General features: G+C 56.8%; 9 protein-coding genes across 9 annotated transcripts; 4 read left to right on the top strand and 5 right to left on the bottom strand.

Annotated features, from left to right (window-relative positions):
- Positions 1-715: 715 nt before the first annotated feature.
- Positions 716-1,558, bottom strand: WHR41_01784 (uncharacterized protein; the record flags this gene model as incomplete). Its single annotated transcript, XM_069370390.1, has 1 exon — positions 716-1,558. The coding sequence occupies one exon, from the start codon at positions 1,556-1,558 to the stop codon at positions 716-718; it is 843 nt and encodes a 280-aa protein (XP_069232682.1).
- A 2,375-nt stretch (positions 1,559-3,933) lies between these two features.
- On the bottom strand, positions 3,934-5,184 carry RPL23A (60S ribosomal protein uL14). The gene is made up of 5 exons (XM_069370389.1): positions 5,080-5,184; positions 4,936-4,986; positions 4,542-4,788; positions 4,397-4,474; positions 3,934-4,341 (listed from the first exon to the last, which is right to left on the bottom strand). Exons 1-5 carry the CDS (start codon positions 5,088-5,090, stop codon positions 4,309-4,311), a joined length of 420 nt encoding a protein of 139 aa, XP_069232685.1. The 5' UTR covers positions 5,091-5,184; the 3' UTR covers positions 3,934-4,308.
- A 162-nt stretch (positions 5,185-5,346) lies between these two features.
- On the bottom strand, positions 5,347-7,590 carry WHR41_01782 (uncharacterized protein). Its single transcript, XM_069370388.1, has 3 exons — positions 7,040-7,590; positions 6,876-6,987; positions 5,347-6,824 (listed from the first exon to the last, which is right to left on the bottom strand). Exons 1-3 carry the CDS (start codon positions 7,119-7,121, stop codon positions 5,438-5,440), a joined length of 1,581 nt encoding a protein of 526 aa, XP_069232684.1. The 5' UTR covers positions 7,122-7,590; the 3' UTR covers positions 5,347-5,437.
- On the top strand, positions 7,304-8,926 carry WHR41_01781 (uncharacterized protein). The gene is made up of 5 exons (XM_069370387.1): positions 7,304-7,432; positions 7,790-8,047; positions 8,193-8,362; positions 8,424-8,530; positions 8,591-8,926. Exons 2-5 carry the CDS (start codon positions 7,804-7,806, stop codon positions 8,778-8,780), a joined length of 711 nt encoding a protein of 236 aa, XP_069232687.1. The 5' UTR covers positions 7,304-7,432; positions 7,790-7,803; the 3' UTR covers positions 8,781-8,926.
- An 895-nt stretch (positions 8,927-9,821) lies between these two features.
- Positions 9,822-10,450, top strand: WHR41_01780 (uncharacterized protein; the record flags this gene model as incomplete). The annotated part of the gene is made up of 2 exons (XM_069370386.1): positions 9,822-10,256; positions 10,313-10,450. The coding sequence occupies 2 exons, from the start codon at positions 9,822-9,824 to the stop codon at positions 10,448-10,450; spliced, it is 573 nt and encodes a 190-aa protein (XP_069232686.1).
- A 1,128-nt stretch (positions 10,451-11,578) lies between these two features.
- WHR41_01779 (uncharacterized protein) lies at positions 11,579-14,315 on the top strand (the record flags this gene model as incomplete). The annotated part of the gene is made up of 2 exons (XM_069370385.1): positions 11,579-14,180; positions 14,239-14,315. The coding sequence occupies 2 exons, from the start codon at positions 11,579-11,581 to the stop codon at positions 14,313-14,315; spliced, it is 2,679 nt and encodes an 892-aa protein (XP_069232931.1).
- Positions 14,316-14,769: 454 nt separating this feature from the next.
- WHR41_01778 (uncharacterized protein) lies at positions 14,770-16,089 on the top strand (the record flags this gene model as incomplete). The annotated part of the gene is made up of 1 exon (XM_069370384.1): positions 14,770-16,089. The coding sequence occupies one exon, from the start codon at positions 14,770-14,772 to the stop codon at positions 16,087-16,089; it is 1,320 nt and encodes a 439-aa protein (XP_069232932.1).
- Positions 16,090-16,354: 265 nt separating this feature from the next.
- Positions 16,355-17,591, bottom strand: RPS8B (40S ribosomal protein eS8). Its single transcript, XM_069370383.1, has 4 exons — positions 17,431-17,591; positions 17,284-17,309; positions 17,154-17,222; positions 16,355-17,091 (listed from the first exon to the last, which is right to left on the bottom strand). Exons 2-4 carry the CDS (start codon positions 17,286-17,288, stop codon positions 16,566-16,568), a joined length of 600 nt encoding a protein of 199 aa, XP_069232927.1. The 5' UTR covers positions 17,289-17,309; positions 17,431-17,591; the 3' UTR covers positions 16,355-16,565.
- A 265-nt stretch (positions 17,592-17,856) lies between these two features.
- Positions 17,857-20,310, bottom strand: WHR41_01776 (uncharacterized protein). The gene is made up of 4 exons (XM_069370382.1): positions 19,432-20,310; positions 19,116-19,382; positions 18,471-19,056; positions 17,857-18,419 (listed from the first exon to the last, which is right to left on the bottom strand). The coding sequence occupies exons 1-4, from the start codon at positions 19,651-19,653 to the stop codon at positions 17,929-17,931; spliced, it is 1,566 nt and encodes a 521-aa protein (XP_069232928.1). The 5' UTR covers positions 19,654-20,310; the 3' UTR covers positions 17,857-17,928.
- Positions 20,311-22,722: the final 2,412 nt, after the last annotated feature.

Raw genomic sequence — 22,722 nt, 5'->3', positions numbered from 1 at the left:
CTCCTTCGAAATAGTCGTGAACTGGGGTCATGATAATGGGCCAAGAGGAGACAAACATCGAATCGAGTGGAGTATCCCAACAACGACGAGAGAATTCGAAGGGATTGCCTAGGCGTGAAGTAACGTGCAAATCTTCTCCGCTCATCGATTGAATTTAGGCTCTACGTCTACATAACGAGTTTGCCTCCAACGGTAGCTTCACGCTCGACCCGGGCATGGAAGAATCAAGTTACATCTTGGTAAACTAAGACACGCATGCAGTGTACCTTGCAGCTTTTGCTGACAGTGCCGCCTGTTTCCGAGCTGGATGTGCGCATTTTGCTATTTTTCGGCACTTCCTGGGTCTCTCGATAAGACGGCATGAGAACCCAACAAGGATAGCTTGTGATTAACATGGCGTGTCCTCCCCTCATAGGCTCCCGTATCTCCACCCTCTCCTTGATTTTACCGCCATCCACTCCGGACCCGGCTGGTCGGACCCTTCTCAGTGGGTCATACAGTCCGGAAAAGCGCACACCTCAGATACCCCTTCAAGATTTGGCAATGAAGGGACCTGGAAGTTTGTGACGCCTGTTCAGGAGCACGTGCTCCTCCAGTTCGTCTGGCCGTCATACTTCTTGTCACAGCTCTTGATGCACGGGCGACGAAGTCTGTGGGGGCCGCACATAGGCAACATTCGATTCCGCAGTAAGACGCCTATCATATGGTGCCAGCTTCAGGTTTCGTTCTCATCCTTGTGAACAGGCAGCCACTCCATCGCGTCCGGGTCGAATACATGATTGTGGTACTCCGTCTTGCTCAAGGATTCAGAACCATACTCTTCCGTCAAGACATCCGCATACGCGAACGGAACACGCGCCGCCGCGCCCTCAAACGTCGTCTCGCGTAGAGGGAATATCTGCTCGTACATGTAGCTGTGAAGGTCCTTGCACATCATGGCATCCTCGATGCCCTCGGCCTCGGCGGTTTCATTGTGCCGCAGCGTCGTGATGTCGATGTACAGCCCGCTCGACGTGTCGACCCAGCGGCCGTCGATGCGGTTCGTGCGGTCGGCTGTGCTTGCATTCAGCCAGCGCGGATTGATCTCCAGTAGGAAGTCGCGGCCGTCGTCCACGCCTGGCAGCTTGTAGTGGTGCACGGTCATGTTGTAGTAGTCGGCCAGATGCGACATGGACTTCTCGGATATTTGCACGTCAAGGTCCGCATCCCACGGCATGATCTTGCGATTCCAGTACCAGCCGAGCAGTGTGCCGTGTGCGAGCCATGTCTCCATGCCGATGTCATGCATAGATGATAACCAAGTCTGGATCAAGGCTCTGAGGTGGCTACGGCGGTCTTCGTCGTTGAGTGACGCGGAACCAAACCGGCCGTCGTAGTGCTGGTTGAAGGTGGACTCGTGGAAGTACTTGTCGACTTGCTTGGCGCTTTTCTTGTTGTAGTTCTTGTCCAGATGTGTGTTGACACTCTCAAAGTCGGCATCGCGTTTTGCTAATGTCGGTGCGCCGACGGCGGGCTGCAGGGCCAGAAAGAAGTGCAACAGCACGCTCAGCAAAGACATTGCGCTGGTTATAGTCGGCTATGTGCTTCCAGAGCGTGCCGTCTTCCTTGGGCCAGTATCGATTAAAAAATCGTAGACCTCCAGAGAGCGTCGAGCTGGGGTGGTGCCACGAGAAGGTGGTCGTATCCAACAACGTCCTGAGGTTTAGTTGGTTGCCTCAGATCTCGAGTCTTCAATGGTGTTACGGGCGACTAGAGACGACACCAATGGCAGCCAGATGATCGGCACTCAAGATATAGCGGTGTCGCGTGACCACTTGCTTCCAGGTTTTGACGAGCAACCGAGGCCGGGGATCCGCGCTGTAGATATATCGGCGGATCAACAACGCACCACCTTGCCCCACTGGGCCTTTCAGCTAGGCAGTCCTCGCGCAATCCAAGGCCGCGTGGACTAGGTGCAGAGGCGCCGCGCAGCCGCTGGCGAGGGGAAGGTAGTATGAAATATGACGGGACGTGGCGGTTAGATTGGGCTTGGGGCTTGGAAAGTTTAAAAACGCGGCCAAAATCAACACGCTTCTTGCACGAACGAGATGGTGAAAATGCTACATGAAGGGAAAACAAAGACTCGGGCCACAGACCATATGAGACGGACTCCAACGGCATCGCAGCATGGAAAGACTTCGGGCTAGGAATAAGGAACTGCAGACCAATATGACGCGTAGCCAACCCCGGCCTGAATCGTTGCGCTTTGGCCCCAAACACGACTAGGAAATCCGACGGGTTCTGCAGCATGCCTCACGGCCGCAAAATGAAGCGCAAGACGTCGTGTTTTGCCTGTGCTTACGGCGCATGCCTCACAAATGTCATGAACCGCCATCCAACCGCCTGACGTGTTTGTGTGCGCCATTCCTCGAGCGCGATAATTTGCAAGGTGTCACAGACGTTGGAAGCCATCCGCAGCAGGGCTGGGGGCAAATTCGGAAAACGGCAAGTGAGCACGCGACTTCCGGTGCCTGGCAGTGGCTGCGTCACCCGCTCGAAGGGCTTGGACAAAGCTTGTCGTTGGGCTGTTCGGGTAGGGCGGAATGCTGGCACGCCGGGTCCGACGCGATGGGCGCTAAAACAATGATCGTTGTGATAACAGCGCGTAGGGCTAACGTATGGACGTGGAGCTGGCCTTGGTGAAATGCCTCAGTTCTTGGTATGATGTTGTTCTGTCAGGATCATGAACAAGTTGCAGGGGCCGGGCTCCTTGCAAGTCTTCTGCAGCACGCCATCAGGCAGCACGCGATTTACCTTAAAGCAGCGATCGATGCATCCTGTCAGCATGTTAGTAATGCCAACAATCAACCAGGATGTACATGTCTGGAACAAGTTTGCCTACGATTCCTGTCATGTCGCACCAGCCCTGCGATGCTTTGCTTAGACCGTTGGCACACCGCCTGCGCCATACAGCACCGACTCGCCTCGTTGTTATGGCGAGCTGCTAAATCAGCACGAGCGCACGTGATGTATCCATGGTTTGTGTCTCCTCCTCTATTGCATCGCGTTTCAATCAACCCGTTCGACCGTCAAGATTTGGATGGAAAGGGAGCATGAAACCCATCGACCAAGTAAATCTGGACGTCGGTCTGATACTGATTCAGACACCGCAGGTAGCAAATAGAACAACGCCTACGGTGTAGCGCCGCCTTCTGATGCTGACTGTATATATCAGCGACAGCCCAACAGAATCCACACACTCCAGTGTCGTCGTTTCATTGAACGCAGACAGGACATCTGCTCGATTCTGAGCTGTTATGTCTATGGCGCTCATGGGAAGATTTGAGAATTTTATACGAAGGCACAGAATTCCGGGAGGTAGGAGCGCTGTTGCTGAACGGTGATTGATAAATGCGATTACAGTCGAGCCTCAGCAGTGATTGAAACGAGTAAATGATCGTGCGGAATGACTTTGCGGAAATCTAGGACGATGTGTGCGGGCAGTAGTCTGTCCTGGAGATACGAAGCCTCGTGGTGTTTGTCGTTGGCAAAGCGGTCAATGATCACATATCACTGCCTTCTGCTAGATCACTCCTGGCCTATTCTCGCAGTCGCGAAGCGGGATAGGATTGCAATTTTCCTCGCCAGTCGGATTAGGTTAGCACATCGATGTTTCGGCTACACCACTTTTGAGAATAGACTTCCTTCTCATTGGCATGAATGCAATACAATTAATGGCTCGGATACGGAATCTTGATCACCATCGACTGAGCTTGGCGCAGCAAATGAGTTAGTCCAGTAATAATCGGCGAGTGTATGCATTGGCGGGAAGGCTTTGAAAGACTTTGTTTGGAGGGTGACATGTCAGATAGCAGACTGAGAAGCTAGACAGGAGACAATTATCACCAAGTCTGTGAGTAACTGCGCGGTCTTGACATTGAACAAAAGCGATGGTGGAAGGCAATCAGGCAATTCGATTGAATCAGATCTAGTATTCTGGTACGGCAGATCTAATTGATCACCATCGTGTGGACAACCCGACATTTCGCTGTGACTACAGTCCCGGCCGTTTTGATCCACATGGTGATTGAAGCTGGGCGAGCCAAAGAGGCGGATATATATCGCAGCGTGTACAATCATTCCAAAGCCTGATAGTATTCCTGCCATTTCCAGAAAACACCAGAGACCATTCGAGATTTGTTGACAGCCGGTGGAGAAGAAATTGACTGGAAGGAAGTGCCTTCTGACACGGTATCATTGAGCTAGCCTGCGCGTAAAAAGCCGCTCTTACTCCTCCCATATGCACCGTTTCCCGAAGAAGACAACCGCTTACATGACAACACCGGAGTTGGAGGCAATACGCTAGATAGCATGTCAGCATTTGCGCACCCGATTGGAGATAAGAATGATAGCTTACGGGCCAAAGCTCAGCAGCCTCCTTGGCGACGGGGCCAGTAATGGCAGAACCCTTCATCTCACCCTTGGGGTTGACGATCTGCGCACATTCAGTCAGCATTGTTGCTCACCCTGTCGCAAGTCAACAATTTCCAAGCGCTACTCACCACACCAGCGTTGTCCTCGAAGTAAAGGTAGATACCGTCCGCTCTCCTCCAGGGCTTGCTCTGGCGGACGACGACGGCGGGCATGACCTTCTTCCTGAGCTCAGGCTTTCCCTTCTTGACGGTGGCCATGACCATGTCACCGGCACCGGCGGCCGGGAGACGGTTGAGGCGCGCACCAATGCCCTTAACGGAGATGATGTAGAGGTTACGGGCGCCGGAGTTGTCGCAGCAGTTCATGACCGCACCGCTGTAGCACATTTGTCAGACATGTTCCTTGCTTTGCGATATTTCCTTCAATCCTCGAAAAGCCCCCCCATCGCAATCGGCTCGCTCCTCCTCGCGTCGTCCATCCTATCTTTCTCTCGGGGCGGTTGATATCGTGGGCGGAACGTACACAGGCAGACCCAGAGTCATCTTCAGCTTGGTGCCGGAAACACCACCACGTCTGTAAGAAGATATCCCATCAGCATTTCCGTTCTCTTCAAATCCCGGGGCGTGGTTCGTCGCGCTGCTGCGAGCGGCTCAGAGAGAGGCTTACGCGTTACCCATTTTGTCTGATCGGCGGTTGGTGGTATCGGAGGATCGTTTTCGGGGGCTTCGTCGCCGTCGTAGGAGGTCGTCGCAGAAAGTTCGAAGTCGTACTGCCGCGCTGCCCGCTTCGTCAATTTCGTGTGCGGGTCGTGCCTGGCTTAGCCAAGACTCGCGGTCGCGGGAACGTCCGCGCTTTAGGTTGGTCCGAGCTCAGCGCTCTCACGTGATATTCCACACGAGACATCAAGACCTCACTCTGAGAGCCACCGCGTAATTTCGGAAAAGGGATGTGCTTAAATTTCTAATATGCTCCAGATGTTTTGGGTTCTAACAAGCCCTAACGCCTCGCATGTAAGAGTACACTTTCAACCCAGCAAGTCATCCATCGCGCTTCCGGTCTTGGGCTTCGCGCTGCCGTTGGCGGGCGCTGAGTTACCCGCCGGAGCAGCGTTGGCACCGTAAAGGCCGGCTTGACTCTTCTGCTTCGCCATATCTGCCATCGTCAAGCCCTTGGCGGGCGTGGCGCTCTTCTTCATGCCAGATCCAGAGAGCAGGCTGGCAAAGGCGTCACCACCAGCTGGTTTCTTCGCGGGCTGCGCGCCAATCTGAGGCGAGGTAATACCTGAGGCCGGTGTACTAGCTGCGGGCGAAGCAGCTGGCGCAGTCTGCACGGATGTGAAGTAGTTCGGTCCGGAAGGTTGGTAGCCAGTACCCTGCTGGGCCTGTTGTTGCTGCTGAGGTGGAGCGAAAGCTGATGAACCTGCTGGTGAGCGAGTGGCGAAGAGGTTGCTGAAGTCTGCTTTCTGAGTCCCTTGCTGGGGCGCCGGCTGCGCGAACTGAGTGGAAGCGCTCGGGGACGCTGTTGGAGCAGCCATGCTGAAGGACGAGTAGTTTGGCTTAGGGATGGTAGAAGTGGGAGCGGCTGCGGCTGGCGCAGCCGCAGGAGCAGCAGATTGGAAGTCGTCGAAATCATCATCATCTGCTGGCGCGGGCGCTGCTGCAGGAGGCTGAAGTGCGGCAGTTGAGGAGGTTGCGGCCATCACAGGAGCGGGAGCCGCAGCGGGCTCGTCGCCGCCGAAGTCGAACAGATCCACCTCAGGCTCTTTAGGCTTGGGAGCTTCGGCTTTCTTTGGTGTGGGCTTGGGCCTCGACGAGGAAGCATCTCCCCGCCTTCTGCCGGGTGCAGCCTGAGCTCCGCCGTCGTCATACTCGTCGTACTCGTCAAAACGCTCTGCGCCTCCCCTGCGACCCGACTCATCGTATTCCTCGTGGCTTTCACCGCCGAAGCCACCTCCGTCACCGTATACACCCCGAGTCGAGCCGCCGTATCCTCCTGAGTACGCAGCCGCGCTCTCGCTGCCAAAACCGCCATATCTGCCGGACCCGGTGCTGGAAAAGCCGGATCCGCCCAAGCCAACACCGCCCTCTACACCACCGTACTTGTGCTTGGTCGCCTTTGCCTTCTTTCTCTCCTGGCGAATCTTGTCCACATCACTCAGAAGATCCGTAAGCTCCTTGCTGCGGTTGCGCACGTTGATGCCTTGGTCCTTGCCGTTCTGATCGATGTAGTGGAATTGCCTGAGCATTTTGAGGAGCGACAAGTGCGAGCGGGCGTCGTCGATCACTCGTTCCGATCCGTTCTTGACCAGGAACTCCATGAGCTGGAGGGCTTTGTAGATTTGGCGCCATTCCTCTGCGGACTTCTCGGTGAAGCGTTTGTAGATCATGGGCATGATTTCGTTAAGCAGTTGGCTGCCATGTGTCAGCCGAATACCATAACATTTGCGCCGCGCGGGGACGTACTAGTTGTGTGTGCCGTTTGCGATTTCTTGCATCATGCTGGATGACGCTCCCCAAGGCTCATTGTTGGTCGCCTCTCGCACCTTGGCCTCCATCTCCGTGTAGTTCATGACGGCTGGTTGCTTGATCAGGATCGGCTCTAGAGCGCGCGAGACATTCCAACTTACCATTCTGCACCTTACGAACCCCGGCCTTGAGGTCGTAGACGGTGAGATTGCTCATCTGATTGCGGATGTCGTTCCAATCCATGTTTGCGACTGTGCCAAGTGGTAAAGCTGTTGCAAGGTACAAGTATCGAAGCCGTTCTGCGTCGCCAGGCGGGAGCCAGCGGCCGGCGTGATGTCGGTGATGGTGATGTAGCTTGGGGAATCCACGGCGCCTGGAGCGAGCGTTCTCCTGGACGACAGGGCGGCTGAAGCCGTACGTGGTCCGGACCCTGAACAGCGCAGTGCTTCAAGAGCAGCAGAGCCCGATTCTCTTGATATCACGCCTCAGCATCGCCACGTCCAGTCTTTCCATCGATTTGCCCATCGGACTCGCCAGTTGTCCATTGTATTAATGTACGTATTCCCTCCTGAGCGCACACGCGCGCGCAGGCATAGCCACCAGCTCGGCCCTCGCTGACCGCCCCTTGCGCGCAGAAACTACCTTCCATCTGTAGCATATAGCACGTGAGTACCGCCCGCGCACCCGGCCATTGCATCCCATCGGCGTCCCCAACACCCTCCCCCGTCCCAGCTGGCCATCAGCCGTGTGCGCACCGCAGCGAGCCCGAGGCGGCCAGCCCAATGGCTTCCTGCAGGCCGGCCATGCAGCACCACCGCGCACACGCAGCTGCGCGCCCTCTCGCCCGCCAAGCCACCTTCGGCCAGCTTCGGAGCTGGCTGGCTGGCCCGACGCAGCAAGGAAAGCCCGAGAACTGACGTTTGTTATGTGGTGGGGCAGACGGCGGGGTACCTTTCCTTCGCCCCTCCATTTGAAAATGTTCACCAGAGCTGCTCTCACCAAATCCTCCCTCCGCACCACCACTCCATTCCAACAGACCTTCACCCGCAACTTCCACGCATCCTCCGCCGCCATGACTATCAAGACCTACTTCGACTGCCAGTGGACTGGCCCTGAGCTCAAGGCCGACATGAGCGGCAAGGTCACCTCCAGGGACGACACCGTTGCCCGTGAGTACACCCCACCATCACCTTCATCAACCGCATCGTCTGCCCAGACTGCGCCATCTACCCAGCCATCACGAGCATCGTCCGCGAGCCGGAGATGCAAGCTCGTCTGCCAACGAACCCAAAGCTGACTCGCATTCTCTCACAGCCCGCAGCGGCCGCATCAACTTCGAGCTCTTCGACGACGTCGTCCCCAAGACCGTTGAGAACTTCCGTGCCCTCTGCACCAACGAGAAGGGCTTCGGCTACGCCGGCTCCAAGTTCCACCGTGTCATCCCCGAGTTCATGCTCCAGGGTGGTGACTTCACCCGTGGCAACGTAAGAGCGGATCCTATACCATCAGCTGCGAGCGGTCAGAGTACTGACCATTCTGCCACAGGGCACCGGTGGCAAGTCCATCTACGGCGAGAAGTTCGCCGACGAGAACTTCAAGCTCACCCACAACAAGCCCTTCCTCCTCTCCATGGCCAACGCCGGCCCCAACACGTATGTCGAACTGCCACGTCGGCCCCACTTTAAACGACATCATTACTGACACCTCCATAGCAACGGCTCCCAGTTCTTCATCACCACCGTCGTCACCTCTTGGCTCGACGGCCGCCACGTCGTCTTCGGCCAGGTCTCTGACGAGGCCTCCGTTGGCGTCGTCAAGTCCATCGAGGCTTGCGGCTCCTCCAGCGGTGCCATCAAGTACCGCGAGGGTGTCCCCACCATCGCCTCTGCCGGCCAGGCTTAAGCGCAAAAAGAACGAGACACGATTCGAGAGAAAAGCTGCTTGTCTTTGCATTTGATAGCGAAGTGTGCTGAGAGCCTATAGCTGGCCGACTGGTACTGAGTCCTTAGAATGCACGCAGCCTAATGCAGATTTTTCATTTCGGACTATTGGTTCTTGGATTCGTGTGATATTTATGTCTTCCATCGCGTGCTGTGCCAGACATCTAGACTCGTGATATCAACATTCACATGGCATGGATGCAATGGTTGAGCTGTGAACGGGGAAACGCAACCTCGAGCTTGAGCAACCCCCGCCACCAGCGACCCGCCTGCAGCTGAATATTCGATGCTCTGCCGTTCCACCGATGTACGGCTTTCGCGGCCATGTAGAGCTATTATCGTCCTCATGGTAATCCTCGAGTCGTTTATAACATGCATGTATCCTCGAGTAGAGGTCAGACCCTGGTCAATGGTGGGTGCGAGTCCACGCACGCCTCAACGTAAATCATGCTGGGCTGGAGAGCTTGACCGGTTTGTGTGTAAACGTCGATCACGCTCCTAACATAGCCTGCAGCAACATGCCGATGCCATCATAGGCGATATGGCACACTCTCCGCAAATACGAAGGCCGAAATCACCAATACGGGTCGCAGGTGCTATTTCGGGCGCGTCTCCGCCGTAGCCTGAAGACAGCTGTTTCCTCAAATCCGCCGCTCTCCCCCACCATCCACACACCGCACCCCGCGTCAGACCCAGCGTTTCACCCTGGACCCTCCCCAAACCCTAATCGGCGGCTTTAGCATGCGAACGGCTGCATCCGACGTGTTTCACGGACACGCACGCCGCCCGCCCATGCACCTGTGAAGGCCCGGAGCGAGCATCCAGCGCCTGCACGAAGGCGCTGAGCCCGCCTTGCGAATTCCAACATCCCACGACAAACGCCCGTGGAACGCACGCCGCCCCTGCCTCGCGTGACCCTGTGAAAGCTGCAGACTTCCCCAATCCCCGACGCGCTCAGCTGAGGTGCGCTGACTGACCGCGACCGTCCCGCACGTGGACGAGCATGGCCGAGGATGACAGCAAAGGGAGCGGCCGGTCGCGATTCAAGAGCAAGTGGGGAAAAATCCTAAAGCACTCGGACGATGTGAAGGGGGTTGCGGACGCCGTCACCGGCAAGAAGAACAAGCACGCGAACTCGCAGGAGGACGTCGACGCCTTCCTGAAGCCTTCTGTCGACCGGGCTGCTGCCAATAAGCCCAGGCTCGACGTCTCGATCGCACAGCGCTGGCCGGATCCGAACGATGTGCGGCAAGCGGGTGCGTTGCCCCCGGACGACTCGCACAATGTCAACGGGTGGAGGAAAAGGAGGAGAAAGGAAGGATTGACGGTGGGGTTTGCGAAGACGGTGCCGGAGATCATTGGACGCGGAGGAGATGAGACGATGGATCCGCCGAGCGACGTCGCTGCGCGGAAGTCGAGTGCTGCGTCGAACCGCTCGGTTATCCCAGGAGGTAGACCGCCTATGCCGACACAGCAATCGTCAGATGCACCCAGGCTGCCGCCGATAGTAGGGACAACTACATCCCCACAGAGCGCCTTGCCGCCATCTTCGGACCACAATCGCTTCGGCGTAAACGAACAAGAGCCGCCGCCTCCAAGGATAGGAATAAGCCGGGCGCCTACAGGATTTAGCCATGAAGATGAGGCTTGGAGCCCCATAAGTGACAGCGACAGTCCCCCAGCATTGCCGTCGTTACCACAAATGATGACTTCTACACTTGATCCGCAACCGCAGAATCCAGGCGCGACCGGCCAATTGAGGGTTTCGCCAACCCCTCGAGATCCTCACACTCTGGTCGCAAAAAAACAACACGACATGAGGGAAGGCGAGGGCATGGCACTACGAAGAGCTAGCGCAATGATTGAGCCTTTCGATTTTCAGGATAGCGACGATCTTGCCCTTGGTGTCCACGCCGCTGCGACAGCGACTGATCGCGCTGAAGCCGCGGCAACCCCCCCAGTAAATGCTTTAAACCTTGAGCCTACATTACCATCTGTAGATTTTCCTTCCCCGAAGTCGGATACATCACTTGACAGCCCATCTCCCTTTGCCGATGTTAAGTACATCAAGCGGCATTCAAGGGAGGTGCCTGTTGATTCCGCACAAAGTCAGGTTCAGCAGGTTCCTCTGATATCGGCACCTAGGCAAGGTGCGAAGTCTCCGTTCGCCGATCCGAAGTATCTCAACTCGCGTTCAAGAGAAGCATCTCCTTCGAGGCCACTGAAAATGGAAGAGAAAAGCAGTGTGGAATCTGTGATACAGAGACTTCGCGAGCCAAGTCAAAATTACCTCGAACCCGACCAAGCCGAGAGAGTCACGGTTTCAGCACCACTCGAAGACGCAACCGCGATAACAAGGCCTCAGGACAACAAGACGAGCTATACCGCTCCACAAGGGCCCAGACAAGCACCCCAAAGTCACAATACAGCGTGGCATTCGGATGAGCCGCAGCGCTCCGGTCATTCACTCGAGCAACCCAGCTACATGAGGGCACCATATTCGGCAGACAGCGAGAATTTATCACCATCCACTGCTAGGCCTTTGCCAGCGTCTCGTGCGGTGGCTGAATCACGCGGTGCAACTGACAGCCGTGACCCATCTCCACTCCGTGATCGGCTCTTCGATACGCCAATGGCTATCCAACAGCAATCGGCGGTGCGGGAGAACCTAACGGATCTAATGTCAGCTTGAACAGGTTTGCGCCGCCGACAGGAGGACATTCACGCAACCATTCCTATGATCGAATAGTTCCCCAGCCCATGCAGAGGGGATCAGTTGACATGGGGCCACCCCCACCACCGCACTTGACACCTTCAAGAACGACCTCGCCATCTTCTCCGCCGCAGGCCGTGGCTCCCACCAAGACCGCAACTCACCTGACCGCCCACCCCAACGACTCTGCACACAGCGGCTCCTCGCAATCTCAGCTTGGCGTCCCTATGGTGTCGCCTTATGCGCGTGGGCCAAGCCCGAACGACTACTTCAACGTGCAGCGGCAGCCGCCGACGCAGTCGTCAAGATCTCGAGCTGGTAGCCTCGTTCCCCCTGAGCCTTCTCGACCTGGCTCTGCTCACTCTAATAACTCCTTCATCCGACCGACCCCACCAGCTCAAACTCCATCTTCCAGTCATGTAGCCGCGGAAGCTGCGTTTGAAGATTTCGCAGGCCGCGTAGCACACATGAAAGGCGTCTTCAGACTGACTGCGGAGAAGGAACAGCCAGCTGAGAGGTGTACGCCACCCATGTGGCTGCGAGCTGCGTATTGGTGGTACCTTAGAGGCAAGATCGGTCTCGAGTCAGCGCTCCAGCAACGGGCCAGATCAAGGGAAACTGAGCACCGCGAATTATTGTTGCAGCCGCACGTCGACCTTGCGAAGACTTCCTGGATGCTCACTGATCCTCTAGAGAGATACGACGAGGCAACTCCGCCGGATGCGCGCAATCCGTCCGCGGCGGAGACATTGCTAAGGCAGGACTATAAAACTCTCAAGGACCATCTTACGTCGCTCAGCTATTCGATGCAGCGCAACAATATCATGCCGCCACCGCAGTCGCTTATTCAAGGACAAGACACTCAGATATGGCTGGAGTATCCTCGATTCACACCGGACGCCGCGGCCGTCCTTGGTGGAGCCGATGATCAACGGTCTTTGATAGTCGACTCGCCTGGGCGCAGTGCTTCACCTTCTGAAGCACTGCCACTTGGTGATTCGGCAGATTTTCACTATTACACCCGATCCACGGTCAACCTATCCCTCAATACCGACGACGTGAACACGGACCGCGTATCGATTCCTTGTACTTTGACAGTCCTACGAGGCAAACGCGACTACCAGAGTACGGTGGTCATCGCAAGCCAAAATGAGCTCGTCTATCTCAAAATTGCCCCTAGACAAAGCAACATCAGCCATCTGACTTGGGGAGACGTATCGTGGAAGGCCAGCTCACTTGCCGTTTCCGTGAGCCTGCCCAGAGGCATCCACGTGACGGTGCGCTTCTTCGAACAAGATTTCCGCTCACTGTGGAACCTCGTCGAGTATTCGCGTCGGATCGATCATAGCATGCGCCCTGATAGGGGCGAGGTGCAGGTTCACGAGGTCAAGCTTGTGGAAGTGCAGTACGCGGATTCCTCGAACCCTAATGCATTCCCGCAGGACAAAGTGAAGCATTGTCGTGCGCTGGTCTGGGAACGACTTGAGGAGACTCAGCATGGCGGCACTGTGCGTAGAAAGCACCGGGGGTTCCGCCTCGCTGTTGCCACTGAGTCTGGACACAAGTCTCTGAACAACTTTAGCCAGGAGCTTTGTGTTGGGACTCCCTTGTTCTTCGAGTTCATCACGGACGCTGCGGCTCATGGGACGACAGCTATGGTCATCAGGACACGAGAGGAACGCAAACAGTGCCGCATGCTGCTTGTATTCGAAGACATGGAGAGCCGACAGACCTTTCACAATACTCTGAACGGAATAGATGTGAGGCAGGACGAGACTATCGTTGGCAAGATGGCCTTGACCGGTCTGAGCATCGTGGCCATGGCCGATGCTCTGAATGGATCGTCTCCTGGACAAGGCGAGCTATCTGGTATGCAGTGGCAAAGGCTGGGAGTCACGAATACTTTCACCGAGGATACAGTGTCGCGTCTCCCGAGCACCATCGAGTCAGAGAATCTGCGTATCATCGCAAGACACGACCACGGATGCATCACCGACCGCCTCAATCTAGACAAAGGCGAGCTCCTCTTCCGTCTTCCTTGCACAGAGACCCCAGCCGTGCAAATCCTCCGCCAACCGCAGATAGACTTGACAATGTCTATTGACACGCGGAACACGCCCCACAACGTCGCGGACGCCGAAACCGACGTCTACAACGTCGCGCAGAGGATGCCCACGGTCCGCACTTTCACCTTCGCCACGCCAAACGACTTGCACGCCTTCCAGACCGCCATCACGGGCTTCACGGTCCGCTACGACGGGCTCGCGAGCGCCCTCGCCATCTCACGCCGGAGGATGGTCGTCCCAATCTACCACAAGTGGACCGCGACCAATGTTCGCCTGCAGATCGTTGCTAACGCGCAGAACACCGTTACCCAACTTCTGGCTTTCATGGAAGACTTCGCACACGCGGAGATGCTTTGCTTCCAGATCAAGTCGACGGACGTTTTTGAGACCGTCAAGGGCGATGGGAAGAACAAGAAGTGGGCGGTGAAGATGGTGGATGCGAAGTTCTCGCTGCCGGCTGCGATCTCCAAGGGCGACGAGCCCAGCGTGGAGGAAAAGGCGAGGAGACGCTTCGTCAACCTTGAAGGACTCGATTATGCACAGGAGCACGATGACATTACTGTGGGCTTTGACTCGGAAGAAGGTATGTTTCTCTGCATGATCGCTTCGAGATCTTGAACAGACACTGACATGACACACAGCCCGCGACCATTTCGCCAAAGCCCTGCCCGCAGCGACAACTGTAGGGCGTATGATTACGTTGAAGAGACGCATCTGAGCGAGCGGCAGAGGTGGTGAATGCTGCTCGCAGTGGCCTGCTACTTTCGGCCTAGCGCCTAGAAAGCCCCATCCGTGAAAACGCGCCCTCTATTGACATTTGTAGGGCGTATGACAGCGAGCAAGCACATTTTGTACAAGACATTCGAGCAGGAGTTCAAAACGGCTCGCCATTCTCAACTGGATTAGGCAAAGCATCAGCGTTCCGCATGCTCGCAAGGCGTTTGTTGATGGACTGTCTTATCGGATATCGGCGTTTGGGCCCCACCTTGACTTTGGCGGGGTCGGCTTGCGTGCTGTCCTGATTATTACCTCACTCTACATTTTCCCGTTACTCACTCGCCATTGACTTTCTGGCATTTCTTTGGTTCGGAAGACTGCATTTTCTCCTTACATATAGACGCTCATACCCAGCTTGTATCATTTCCTTTAGCCAGAACTAGACATCCAACACAATGGCCGACCCAACAACCAACCCCAACATCCCCTCCCGACAGCCCCCCTCCACCTCCACCCCCTACTCCCTCGCCACCCTCGCGATCCACGGCGACGACCCCGTCAACGCCTCCACCGACGTCGCCCCCGCCCTCCACGTCTCCACCACCTTCCGCTACCCCTCCGACCCCTCCAAACTCCACCCCACCGACGACCTCGACATCCCCGCCCGCGACCCCGCCGCCCCCGCCCCCGCCGACTCCCACATCTACTCCCGCCTCACAGCGCCCAACACCACCCGCCTCGAGTCCATCCTCGCGCAACTCCTCGGCGCGCCCTGCCTAACCTACGCCTCCGGCCTCGCCGCCTTCCACGCCCTCCTCGTCTACCTCAACCCGCGCGTCGTCGCCATCGGCGCCGGCTACCACGGCTGCCACGGCGTGCTGCAGATCTACCAGAAACTGACCAAGTGCAAGATCGTCGACCTCTTCGACGAAAGCAGCTGGGACAACGGCGCCGAGGGCTGGAGCCTGGGCGCGGGAGACGTCGTGCACGTCGAGACGCCCGTGAACCCGACGGGCCGGGCGTACGATATCCGGTACTTTGCGGCGAAGGCGCGCGCGCGCGGCGCGGCGCTGACGGTCGACGCGACGTTTGCGCCGCCGCCGCTGCAGGATCCGTTGAGGCTGGGGGCGGACTTCGTGATGCATTCGGGGACGAAGTATTTTGGCGGCCACTCGGATATGCTGTGTGGTGTTGTGGGGATTAGCAAGGCGCGGGAGGGGTGGGAGAAGGATTACTGGACGATGTTTGGCGAGAGGCTGCATTTGGGCGCGGTGATGGGGAGTATGGAGGGGTGGTTGGGGGTGCGGAGTCTGCGGACGCTGGAGCTGAGGGTGCTGAGGCAGAGTGAGAGTGCGGGGCGCTTGGTGTGGTTTTTGCAGAGGGCGGTGACGGGAGAGGATGAGAGTGAAGATGGTAAGGCGGTTAGGGCAGTGGTGGGGAGCGTGGAGCACGCGAGTTTGCAGGAGGAGGATATGGCGCGTGGAAAGGATGGGAAGATCGGATGGCTGAAGGAGCAGATGCCGAACGGGTTTGGGCCGGTGTTTGCGATGCACTTGAAGACGGGCGAGTATGCGAAGAGGCTGCCGAGCAAGTTGCATCTGTTTCACCATGCTACTAGCTTGGGTGGTGTGGAGAGTTTGATCGAGTGGAGAAGAATGAGCGACAACACGGTTGCGGATACGTTGGTGCGGGTCAGCGTCGGTATTGAGAACTGGGAGGATCTGAAGAGGGACATTGTCGATGGCTGCAAAGCACTTGCTGCGGAAAGCAAGTAAAGAGCGCTTTGTTTGTCAGAGCTAGCAATTTCGAAAGACAGCTATAGACATACATGAAATCCTGACTGAGGTACCGCTTCGATTCTCTGCAGAGGCTTTCCTAGATGTTGGTTAGGAAGCTTTTTGATCCCGGAAAAGTAGACCTTGTCCTTCACTTCAAACCATCGAAATCAAGACGAAATGGCGGGCTGTAAGAATAAGAAGCGGCATCAAGGTTAGCTGATAACTAACCATCTACCAAGTAGGGATTATTTGGGCGCAAGGCTTGTTACTCGAAAAATTCATTGAGGGCATCAACTTTTGTAATTGTGACGCTAATGCTATCCCACACGTTGATTCAAGGCTTGAACTCTCAGTTAGGCATTACTGTCGTAAGCTAAGCGGAGCTACCCATGCTGACATGCCCTCTTTCATCCAGCAAAACGCCGGCGTAGCACAGCGCATACCGTACCGGAACGCCAATCCTAAGAAGTACTCTACTTGCGGATGGCACGCTGGTAGAAGGCGAGCTCCTCACCCTCAAGGATGTAGCCGTCGCAGCGGCCGGACTGGCCGGGGCGGGAGGCGATGACGGCGTAGAGACGACCGGCCTCGAACTGCCTCTCGAGGGAAGCCTCGGCCTTGCCGGAGGCGAGGAAGCGGGTGTGCTGCTTGTTCTCGATGGCCTTGCTCTTCTTGACCTCCTCCTCGGTCTTCTGCTGGCGTCTGCGGCCAAGGGGCTGGCCGTAGTGGGCCTCGTACCACTGACGGAAGGGGGTGGCGTCGACCTGGACGACGGCGGAGCGGGTCAGGGTGTTGGTGCGGACCAGCTCGTTGTTGGACGGGTGGAAGGCGACACCGACGATGCGGACCTTGCGGGAGATGCCCTCGCTGCCCCAGGAGAAGTTGCCGGAGTCGAGACGGAGACCACGGAACTTGCGGTTACCACCACGGGTGCGGACGAGGTGGATGCGCTTGGCGCCGATTCTGGTGGCGGCGGGCTGACGGCCCTTCTCGAAAGCTCTGTTTGCGTGTCAGGAACTTGCGTTCTTGAGCGGCATTCATTGCGATCGGGTTATGCATACCTCTTCTTGCGGTAGTATGCGCGCTTGGCACCAGAGGCGCTGCGCTTGTGACGGGAGTCACGAGAGATACTGTGGGGGCGTTAGCGATGTGTTCAGGCGGCGGTAATGGTTGTTTTCGTGTAGACTGTACCCCATGTTTGCGGTTGGTGAAGGTTACTGCAAGAAAGCAATGTTAGCAAAGGTCCTTGCGGTCACACGATCTCTGCAGCAATTCGCAGACTGTGGTTTCGCAATCGCAGCAGTCGCTTTGTTGAGAGTATTGCGGTGGTAGACGTACCGATTAACGTACTTTCACCGGCGCAGAGGAGTATTGTTGTCGAGGGTCGTGAGTGCGTGGGATCCGCAATGCTGAAGTCAAGACCAACTTCGAAAAGCAAGCGCGCGCTTTTGCTCCGATATTGCTCGGGGTGTGCTGCCAAGATACCCGGGCCTTCCCGCTTGCCCGCGCCAGCTGCCGCTTCAGGACGAACGACGCTGTGAGGTCTTGGGTTGGCGATGCCCCAAGAGAATAGAAATAATACCAGACAAATCCTTTCTATGCAGCAATCCATATCTTCCTTCCTTTGTGGAATGCTCCGTTGGCATCTAGGTCAAGTCTCGCTTGGTCAGCGGCATTGCCCTTGCCGGCATCAGCATTCTATATCAACGGCGCGGAAAGCAGACATTGCATGTCTTCGAAAAGCATACACGAGGCACAGTAAAATATTCGAAAAATTATTGACATTCATGATCAGTCTGCCTATCTGATAATTACTAAACTCATATCACTTTCCAATTAGTAGGTATACCTGAAACCCTCAAGACCAGCGATAGTCTTGCCACCGGCCGCAGCACGCTTGTTCGCCCGCCAGAACTTGAACTCCAGCATGCACGAAATGATGATCACGAGCGCACTCGCGAGCATGGTGGTGTACATGCCGGGCTTGTAGCCCGTGGCCTTATCCTGCTCGCGGAAGACGGTGCTGCCGATGATGCCGCCAATGCCGCCGGCGCCGACGAGGGTCGCGGAGGCTAAGGCGCGCTTCCACTGACCGCGGATGTTGTTCGCCTGCCAGGTCAGGACGCAGGGCACGTTGGAGTTGCAGGAGGTGGTGGCGAGGAAGGCGCCGGCGTAGCGCGCTGCCGGGTTCTCGAGGAAGCCGAGCATGCCGAGCCCGACGATGCCGTAGGCAGCGTTGATGATGACGAGAGGCCCGCGGATGTGGTACTTGTCACCGGCCCAGGCACATCCGTACATGACGATGGCGGCGAGGACGTAGGGTGGTGCTAGTGAGTGTTAGTCAAGGATCTTACTGGGTACCGATGCGGAAGACGAACCGATCAGACACTGGGATGCACCGACGGAGAATCCCATGCCGACGTTGAGGATGATAGGCAGGAAGTACGCAATCGCGTAGGTGACGGTGGTCGTCAGGCCGAAGAGGAAGCCAAAGGCGAGAATCTTCAAGTCGCAGGCGCCGAGCAGGTACTTCCTCAGGTTGAACGGCTCAAGGGTGACATCATGACGATCCTTCTCAATCCTGGCGCAGACGAAGGCAGCCTCCTTCTCGTTAAGGAATGGGAGAGAAGTCTTGGAGTGCTTTGCAGCAAGCTCAGGGAAGTCGACGATGGTGATGCCACCAATGAAGCCGACGACGACAGTGATGATGCCCTGCATGATGAAGATCCAGCGCCAACCTGCAATACCGGGCATGATGCCACTGGGCGCAGTCGGGTTCGCCTTCGTCGGACCATAATGCTGGCCGTAGGCTGGGCCGAGGTTTCCCAGGCCGTTCATTTGCCAGAAACCGTAGGCGAGAATGCCAGAGAAAGCCGAGCTCATGCTGCCGATCAGGTAGAAGACAGCGTTGCGCTTCTGAAGTTCGTAACGGGGGTACCAGCAAGAAAGCAGGTACGCGCAGCCCTGAGCAGTGTAAGCATGATGAAAGAAGGGTTAAGAAATCACATGGACGCGAGACCTACAGGGAAGAACCCAGCCTCGAAGATACCGAGAATGATGCGCAACGGAATCAGCTCATACCACTGCCTAATAAAGCCGAAGCAGATCATGGTGATTCCCCAGAGGATTGTGATCGATGGCAAGAACGTCCTCGGTCCAACCTTTCGCAGGACGACAGTCGCAGGTGGCTGCAGCAAAACATAGCTGATGAAGAAGATAAGGACGATGATGGAGTAGCGGTCGCCTACGAGCTTGAGGTCGACGCCCATGCCAGCAACAACGGCAATACCCTTGCATATGTCAGCATGTGAACTCGACACGGCGCGAAGACCGACATACAGTGTTGGTGCGATCCATCAAAGACACGCAGTACATAAAACCCAGTGTCAAGACCAGGCGGATATCGATCCTTCTGATGACCTTCTTCTGCTCTTCTGGTGTGAGAGCTGCGATGCGCGCATCGTGGACGGCATCAGAGTCTTCCGACGTAGTACGCTCGATGTGCTCGAGACCGGCCTTCTCGATTTCGGGCGCGTCGTAATTGGCGGCGGGGGCCGACATCGTTGCGGTGCTGTATGTCCTTTCGACGAACACTCACTCAGTGGATAGGGTGGCGATAAGGATTGGAGCGGATGAGGAAAGCTACCATCCCAAACACGCGGGCATCAATGCCTACTTGTAACAATCTGACCGTCGCGTCGCACACCACCTGCAGCTATGTGCCACGCCTGGGCGAAAGTCAAGATGCGCCGCATGTCAGCGGCATTCGCCGCCACCGCAGCAGCCGCCTGCGGTTTGCGGTCGCAGTTGTACAAGCCCGCCTGGCCGCGCGCGAGAATGAAGTGCGATGGTGATCATCCCCCGCTTCTTCCCCCACACGCTAAAACGATAGGCCGGTGCTTACTGCGATGCCACGCGACGGCAGGAAGAGATTGGGCTCGCCTAGATTCGTTAGGCGGCACGCGTGCCATGCACAATAGTCGTCTCCCACTGCTGGGGAACTGCGATCTACGGCTCTGGAGTCGCTAGCCAAGCCTGACGCCAAGCGTGCCTGCTCGTGCCCCATGCTCGATGCGGCCAATAGTCCGGCGGGCGACCGCAGTTGGCGGAGGGCGCGGCGGCGTCGCAGGGAGATTCGTCCGACATACATCTGGGGCGACCCACAGCACCCAAGGTCTTGCTGTTTCCAATGCGTAAAAGAGTGCGGGGGGAGGAAGACCAAGCCCAGACTTCCCCGGATTGGCTCACGCTTGTGTGAGAATGCATTCCTTGGCCGGCGAGCCCGAACGATCACCTCACCCTGACTGGGTATGCATGGGGATGCACGCGAAGATTGCCTGGCAGGCGAGCCAATGGTCGTGCAGCGACCACTCCAGGTCGGGACATGACAGCTCAAAGTCGAACTGCCGCAGAACCTGGGGCATCACCATGACGGGCCTCAAAAGCGAGATGGCCTTTCTCATGGCTGGCCCCGTTCTACCGCCTCGTCGCATTCTCACCAGAAAGATGCCCTCCTGGTCTTGATCGCGCGGCTTAGCCAGGAGGACCAAGAACGCGTCCCGCCTAACGATCGAGCTCTTCTCGTTGTGCTCGTCGTTTTCGGCCATCGTTCGGGTCCTGTGCCCTCCGCATCCACCCCATACACTTCCTTGTCCCTTGCCGCCACCAGGGCTAATACTCCCCGCCACCGTGCCACCAGCAAGCCACATCACCGCCAACCTCGGCAGGACCGCGAGGGCATCGCGAGCCCCCAAAGCCTGTCCGCCAGAGGGCGTTTTGTCAGCGCCTCTTTAAATACGGCTTGAGCTCCTGTGCCGAGGCAAGGCCCGCGAGATGCAAGTTCCTCGGCCGCTGTCGTCTCCCTCTGCTAGCAACGCTCTGCGAGCCGCGGTTGTCCGCTGGAGACAGTCTCTTTGAAATCCTGCGCCAAGCGAAGGCGGTCGACTCATTCTCGCTGGTAGTGGTCGCGGAAATGCTGTCCGCGGCGCGCTTCGAGGACTTTGGGCGACTCGCCGCTTTATTGCCATCTGCGGACCAGTCCAGCGTGGTCGGCCAGTCTCGCAATGTAGTCGCCATCTCGCTCTGATACTGCTGCAAATGCTGCGTCAAGAACGCAGCGCTAAGGGACGACAATCCAGTGCCACCTTGGTGGTTCCTGGCCATATCCAGACGACGCTCTCACACGAGCCATGCGCGAGTCTGCAGTCTGCCCACCATACGCCCATCCCGATTTCACACAAAACCCAGGAACGGTTCCCCTGCGATGGAGCCCCATCGCGAACGACCGAAAGCACATCCCAGCTCCGCTCACATACTCGACGACCTCCCTCGCGAAACAAGGCTTCGCCGGCAAGAAGGAGCGCTCCCCTCCCGTCTCTTCCGGCTCTCCAATTCGGATTCCGCCCGTTGACGTCCGTCGTTGCGTTCTGGGGACGCCCGTGGGAAACCTTCCACGCCGTCGTCCTTGCGAGTAGGTTCCGAAGGCACTCGTCGACGTCCCGTTTGGCGATCCGACCAGGTTCTAAAACCGAGGGTCCGAGCGAGGACTTCGCAGCGTTCGCTCAAAGAGACGTAAGAGTTTCTGTGTGCTGGAGGATGCCAGACGAACGTGGGGGGAAATCATGGCGAGAGTCGGTGTACGAATGCTTTCTCCGGCGAGAGGGAGGCTCGCATGTTCTGGGGAGAGCCGTTCTCAGGGAGGCGAATCGCCGCAATGGCTCGAGAGCCGTGTGCTCAGGTGAGTGCTTCGAAGGAAAAAATAGGGGATGGAGACGGATCCGCCGCATCGACGCAGTAGTCCTGCACTCAGGTGAGTACCCTTCGAGAGGGAAGGAGTAGGACGAGACGGATGGCTGCAGAGCCATCTTGTATGTGCGTTCGTGCTTGTGAAATCGCGCCGCGGTTGCAATGAGGCGTGATTAGTGAACACCTTCAAGGCCACTCGTGCGGGCCTCGTGACTTGATGGTGAAAGGGAGAGGTAGGTTTGTGGAATCGCTCTCGCGATGCTCGTTGATCTGATTGCGATTGCGAGCAGGTCTGTAAAGTGCGCCACGTCGTCGCGTTTGGCCGTTGCTGTGGCTTTCGAAAATGGGAGGCTGTTGGTTCGGGCCCAAAATGCAAACGCGCACACGGTCTTACGTTCTGTGACGAGCACGAATGTGCGATTTCGGACTCTGCAGCATTTGTATACACGTCTGGCCGCAATCACCATTCAGACTCCCATGTCGACAGTCTAGCAACACACCTGAAACCAGTGCAGATGATCGTCATGACATGGCGAAGATCTACAAGCGGAGCTGAAGAACGTGCCTAGTGTTTCAGAGCAAGAGCTTATTCCTGGCTGCAAGCCAACATCATCACGTACAGACATAACAATGTCGTCAGTGGGACGCTTCGTCAGGATGGAAACCGGTCGTCGCCAAGATGAAACCAAAGCAGGTCTGCAAGAAGACTTATCGAGAGCATTACTATATTTGTGGATGTGTATATCGAGAATACTCGGTAGCGACTAGAGCAAGAATAGGTCGGACGACTTGGTTTTCACATGCGAACAATGCAGGGGATGCGAACGGAAGTATGAAGTTGTTTGACGGGTTTGCTCCTATATGCACATAATTCAGATGATGTGA

Source organism: Cladosporium halotolerans (assembly GCF_011745625.1).
Source record: "Cladosporium halotolerans strain TM138-S3 chromosome Unknown Sca4, whole genome shotgun sequence".
In the NCBI taxonomy this organism is placed as follows: Eukaryota; Fungi; Ascomycota; class Dothideomycetes; order Cladosporiales; family Cladosporiaceae; genus Cladosporium; species Cladosporium halotolerans.
This window is presented reverse-complemented; position numbering and strand designations above follow the sequence as displayed.

Bases quoted from the DNA above. Each gene is read 5' to 3' on its own strand.
- RPS8B (XM_069370383.1), bottom strand. The intron at 17,092-17,153 runs GTATGCATAACC...ACACGCAAACAG, and splicing joins GCATACTACCGCAAGAAGAG to AGCTTTCGAGAAGGGCCGTC.
- WHR41_01776 (XM_069370382.1), bottom strand. From the start codon at position 19,653: ATGTCGGCCCCCGCCGCCAATTACGACGCGCCCGAAATCGAGAAGGCC. The intron at 19,383-19,431 runs GTATGTCGGTCT...GACATATGCAAG, and splicing joins TGATGGATCGCACCAACACT to GGTATTGCCGTTGTTGCTGG. The intron at 19,057-19,115 runs GTAGGTCTCGCG...TACACTGCTCAG, and splicing joins TCGAGGCTGGGTTCTTCCCT to GGCTGCGCGTACCTGCTTTC.
- WHR41_01781 (XM_069370387.1), top strand. From the start codon at position 7,804: ATGTGGTGGGGCAGACGGCGGGGTACCTTTCCTTCGCCCCTCCATTTG. The intron at 8,048-8,192 runs GTGAGTACACCC...ATTCTCTCACAG, and splicing joins CAGGGACGACACCGTTGCCC to CCCGCAGCGGCCGCATCAAC. The intron at 8,531-8,590 runs GTATGTCGAACT...ACACCTCCATAG, and splicing joins GCCAACGCCGGCCCCAACAC to CAACGGCTCCCAGTTCTTCA.
- WHR41_01782 (XM_069370388.1), bottom strand. From the start codon at position 7,121: ATGGATTGGAACGACATCCGCAATCAGATGAGCAATCTCACCGTCTAC. The intron at 6,988-7,039 runs GTAAGTTGGAAT...TCAAGCAACCAG, and splicing joins GGTTCGTAAGGTGCAGAATG to CCGTCATGAACTACACGGAG. The intron at 6,825-6,875 runs GTACGTCCCCGC...GACACATGGCAG, and splicing joins GCAAACGGCACACACAACTA to CCAACTGCTTAACGAAATCA.
- RPL23A (XM_069370389.1), bottom strand. The intron at 4,475-4,541 runs GTGAGTAGCGCT...GAATGTGCGCAG, and splicing joins TCGAGGACAACGCTGGTGTG to ATCGTCAACCCCAAGGGTGA. The intron at 4,342-4,396 runs GTAAGCTATCAT...CATGCTATCTAG, and splicing joins AGGCTGCTGAGCTTTGGCCC to CGTATTGCCTCCAACTCCGG.